The 5,179-nt window shown below is 37.0% G+C and overlaps 1 protein-coding gene across 1 annotated transcript; it reads left to right on the forward strand.

The window, feature by feature from the left end:
• Positions 1–628: 628 nt before the first annotated feature.
• On the forward strand, positions 629–1,401 carry LOC149152902 (putative inactive poly [ADP-ribose] polymerase SRO1). Its single transcript, XM_089443636.1, has one exon. The coding sequence runs from the start codon at positions 637–639 to the stop codon at positions 1,399–1,401; it is 765 nt and encodes a 254-aa protein (XP_089299762.1). The 5' UTR covers positions 629–636.
• The last annotated feature ends 3,778 nt before the right edge of the window (positions 1,402–5,179 follow it).

Genomic DNA, 5,179 nt, shown 5'->3' on the forward strand with positions numbered 1-5,179 from the left:
TTTGATATATTATAAGAATAACCGAGATCATAACCATTGGATACAGGGCCAGATGTTGACTTTAGTTGAATACATTATGTTACTCTATCATGCATTGCTTCCTACACATGTTTGGTATCGAGTACTAATTGCCCAATCTTTGGATATGGCACGGGGGCTTCACTGGGGGAGAAATATCATACCACGTGGGTTCATATTGGGGGATATATATGGAGGAAAAAATGACATAATGTATTGGGAGATATATAGGCGGTAAAGGGTTTTTATATTGGCAGGTATAAAAAATGGAGTTCAAAATTAATGAAAAAATATGAAGGGGTATAACAAAATGTTAATGAAAAAATGAATATCTAAAATATCTAGTGAAGTAGGCATTTTTTAAATTGGGAATGCGTATTTTGTTTGTATTGGTAGGGGGTTAAATAATGTAATTTTTAGAGGTGTTTTCCAATATTTAGTCAAATTAGGGGTATTGTATAGTATCCCACTAACGCACGTGATATGAAAGAGGTCCATTGAGTGAAGACCCTATGGGATGCGGAGCCTAGTGAATTGGAGCAAGACTCCAGTGACACTGGGAACCTAAGCAAGGGTTTTCTGTCTAAAGTAACAAATGCAACAAATGCAGATCATGGAATGGGTGTGTGTGAATCACAATATGTCCTTTGTATTAATAGTTCTGAAACTTTTGGATATGGTGAGTTAGCTGACAAACTAATTAAATTAGAGAATGGTAATCATGAGTATGTAGCTGTGAGGAACATGTTTCTAGCTAGTCTTAGTACACTTGTAACATTTAGCAGCATTGTTGGTATTTATCGATGTGTGCCATCAAGTTCTTTGGCACAGGCTCAATTGCAGGCATTTCAAAATCACGTTGAGATTACTAGAAAATTTCGTGGCAAAGCTAATATCAGATATGCCTGGCATGGTACTTCTCGGAAGGGTGTAGCTGGCATCGTATTACATGGTTTTGGCCAAACCAATACACCCAACAATGGGGCAGCTTATGGCATTGGTGTTTATCCTTCTCCAGAAGATTGTTCACATGTCAGTGTTGGCTATTCAGATGTTGAAGGAAATGGCTTATGGCACATGGTATTATGCCGAGTAATAATGGGAAACATGGAGCAGGTTCAACCTGGCTCTCAACAATTTCATCCTAGCAATGAACACTGCGACAGTGGTGTTGATGAAAAACATTTTATTATTTGGAGCACACACATGAATACTCATATTCATCCAGACTACGTTGTGAGCTTTAAAGTCTCTACCCAAATGCATGATTATCCTGGATCAAAAGCATATCACTTTGCACATAGCATTTTGTCAACTGCGAAACATACAATGTTGGATGACAATGTTTCTGGAAACTCGAGGAAGAGGTTGGTCCACCCATAGCATCATTCTAGGAAAAGAGGAATGACTTGCCAGAAACAATTCCTATTTTGACATTTAGTTACAAACTCCATTTTATTCCTGGAAAATTGTTAAGATTCACAATCTGCCCCTCTGTATTTCGATTGGCTGTTAAAAGCCCCAATTTGTAATTCGATTCCTATATAAGTTTAAGAGACTGCCTGGAGCGGGGAGGTAATAGATCAGTTGATAGATATACACGCATAGAGGTAGGGACACACACAAGCATAGAAGGAATGCGTGGAAGGGAGGAGTCGGTCCCAATGTAGCATCACACAGTTATAACCTATGGATCGCTCCTCTTATTTGTTGGAGTTAAGTGTTGCCTCATGATGTAAAGACTGTGTTTTCAAGAATTAATTAAATCATTTATAGCCATGCTCTATTTATTTATTTTGTGCATCTCATGGTTTTAACCTCTGCGTGAACCAGGTCACTAATAGAGGGTGCGAGCTAGCTGGGTTGGCTGCCAAATCAACTCGACACCGCTCTACATATTTTATATTAAATAACATTTAAATTATTATTTGTTGTGTGAAATATTTAACTATTTCTAGTCTCTTTCCTTCTTCAATTTGGTGTTATTAAATCTGCTGAAATGTTTTCCTTTCGACTACAAGATTGATTTGGTTTTCTGCATTAAGAATTGTTCCTGCACTCGAAACACTTATTTATATTGAATAAGGATTGCATCCCTCCAGAACATCTGAATCTACAAGATCGGCATATGCATTGACACTCTTCCTTTATGAGTTGTAATGTGCAACTTGAAACCATTGAATTGATTTAGATCCATTTAATTTATATTCCAAAACCTAAGATCGACTTGAGTGTTCATGGTTTCAAGGTATTAACGCATTCATTCAATCTATGCTTACAATAAACCCTATGTTAATCAGAAGCAGAGATTGCATATATATTTATGTCATTTTAAATCATGATGCTTGCAGAGCCGACATTGAAACTGCCTCATGTTCAAAAAGAATAATGTTTAGTTTCCATTATAGTTGCCTTTAAACTTCTTGACAGTTCTACAAGATTTATTTCTTGGGACAAGGAAGGCGAGAGAATCAATATTGAATCCATTTCTTTCATAGGTTTATTCACACAATAAATTTTGCCAATGCTTTCATTTACACAGAGGTAGATGCAGTAGAATTAGTGCAGGCAGAATGGTTTTTGATTTGCTCATGAATTTATTCTAGCATTTGCAGTCTTTTTGATATTGTGCCAGCACTGCTTGGTTTCCAGTTCTAATTTCCCTTCTGTGTGCTCGTACTTAGAATTTCCTTTCGCATTGTTAAGTAGTACAGGATTTCCTTTTATTTCCTGCGTGATTTTGATTGCCTGGATTGATTTTTTCTCAAGTTCCCTTTTTAGTGCAGGATTTCATTTATTGTGCAAGTTGGAATAGAATTTGTTTTGCAGGTTGCCAGGGATCTCTCTGGCATTTCAAGTGTTGCGCCTCGAAGTTCACAAACTTTCCGGATTGACAAATTAAATGTTGGTACATTTATAAGCCCTATATTGCACCCAACATTTTGGCGTCGTTGTCGGGGAGGTGTTTAGGGATTGACCTTGGTGACCTGATGCATTTGTTTTTTTTCCTTCACTTAGTTTCTCTTGCAATTTTATGTTCTTTGAATTTATTTCTTTCATGCACTGTTGCTTTAAGGTTTCTCATTTTCTCTGCTATTGTAATAACTCCCCACCCTACATATATATATATATATATATATATATACACACACACACCATTCATGTGCTAACAAACATACCAGTTGCCTTGTTAAAATAAGAAAATGGTATTTTGAGGAATCATTCAAATGAGGAGTTTTTATGCTGCTATAGAGACATACAATTCATCCAATGAAGAATTAACAAGTGAAAAAATAATATTTTGATTGAATATAAGAATTCTATTATTAAATATTAGATTTCAAAATTGGATGATTTGCAGGAAGAGAAGAAGGATGAAAAACCACTACTTATCTTTTGCACCAACTGTAGAAAGAAACACTTCCTTGGAAAGTTTCCACTCAATAGCCTGAAAGTTTGCAAAATTTTTGAAGAGGATCATCTAACAGAACGTTGCCCAACAGTACCAAGATTACTAAAGGCACTCAGGAAATCAAGTAAGGAATTGAATCGAATACTAGGTATAACTCAAGACCCATCACCATTTGATACTTGGAATAATGTTTATTATCCTAAGCAGGTTCCTCAACATGTTTATAATCCTACAGTTTCATGGCAAACTTTTAATCCTCCTCCAATTGAACACCTTTCTTCATGGCCGCAGTAGCCCTCTCCTTGGCCCTCATCCTTGAGCTAGATATCTCCATGGCCTTAAGAATCGTTTGGATCCTTCTCTCTAGGGCAATATCCCATGCAAATTCAATCATATGAGCACCAACAACAACCACAATGTCTTTCCAATGCACCATCAAGTCATCCTCCTCCATGGTCCCAGCTGCATGTGCAACCTTACCCTAATCATTACCCTAACCCTAGTCCATACCCTTATCCATACCCTAACCCTAGTCCATACCATTATCCTAGCCTTAGTCCATACCCTAGCCCTAATCCAAACCCTAGTCCATACCCTAACCCTAGTCCATACCCTTATCCTAGCCTTAATCCATACCCTAGCCCTAATCCATACCCTAGTCCTAACCCAAACCTTAATCCACACCCTAACCCTAGTCCATACCCTAGACCTAACCCTTGTCTTAATCCAAAACCTAGGTCTAAACCTAGTTCAAAGCCTAACCCCAATCCAAACCATCAAGTTGCACAACAGTTTGAAACACCTATTCTTCCCGCAATCAAACAAAATGTTACACCTTCCATGTTGGGAAAGGAAATGAATTTGGAAACTTCCCCCATTACCGCAGAACATTTACCCAAGGAGGATATAATTCAAATACCACGAGAAGAGCAATCTTTCATTGGAACTTGTTCTCAAAATGTTGTTGAAACTCAAAACCCTAGAATCTCTCTCAACGATTCTTGTCAATTTGAAAATCAAATATTTGAGCCTGAACTTGAGGGATTTATCTTTTGTCTTTCACCAGATTCTTTGTGCCTCCAAGAGAGTGACTATCAAATTGTCGAAGACTTGCATCAGTTGGAGAATCATAAATATGTGGACTCCATTGAATCCTAGTTTTGAGCAGCCATCAGCCCACCTTATTTCCTCATCATTTGGAAATTCTTGATACCATGTCAATTGAAGCAATTGGTTTCTCACGCTTTGGTATGTCTTGAAGTCTATTCGTTAAAACTACGTGTGAGTATAATCAACATTTTGTTACGCACATGGATTCATTGGAAGTACGCATTCTTTCTTTAAAAATAGGGTAGGGTAATATGAGAATAATGAATAAAGATGTATAACAACACTCTTGAACTTGTGATTCCCTAAAAGCACAACTTTTGAAATTTCTATTATTATGTACTCTCATGGTAAGACTTGTTAGAAGAACTTTACACTTAATGCCTCATATTTTAAAGTGACTTTGATTGTTGATCAATATGCTGGTGAAGGGTATTGTTATAAGTTACATATAATACTTCTCTCCTATTCTAACAAACTATCATCCAGAAAATCTTTTCAAGTTCCTCTTCGAAGGGACCGGTGAAAAACCTCCTATGGTGGACCACGCCTACAAAACTCTAATAAGCTTCCATAAAGGACCCTAACATGACCAACTCAAGGAATATTTTTAGTCATTATCTCAGATGTTTTTTTAAAATA

Source organism: Pinus tabuliformis, chromosome 9, assembly GCF_031772625.1.
Source record: "Pinus tabuliformis cultivar Carrire ecotype Pingquan chromosome 9, CPIR1, whole genome shotgun sequence".
Taxonomy (NCBI): Eukaryota; Viridiplantae; Streptophyta; class Pinopsida; order Pinales; family Pinaceae; genus Pinus; species Pinus tabuliformis.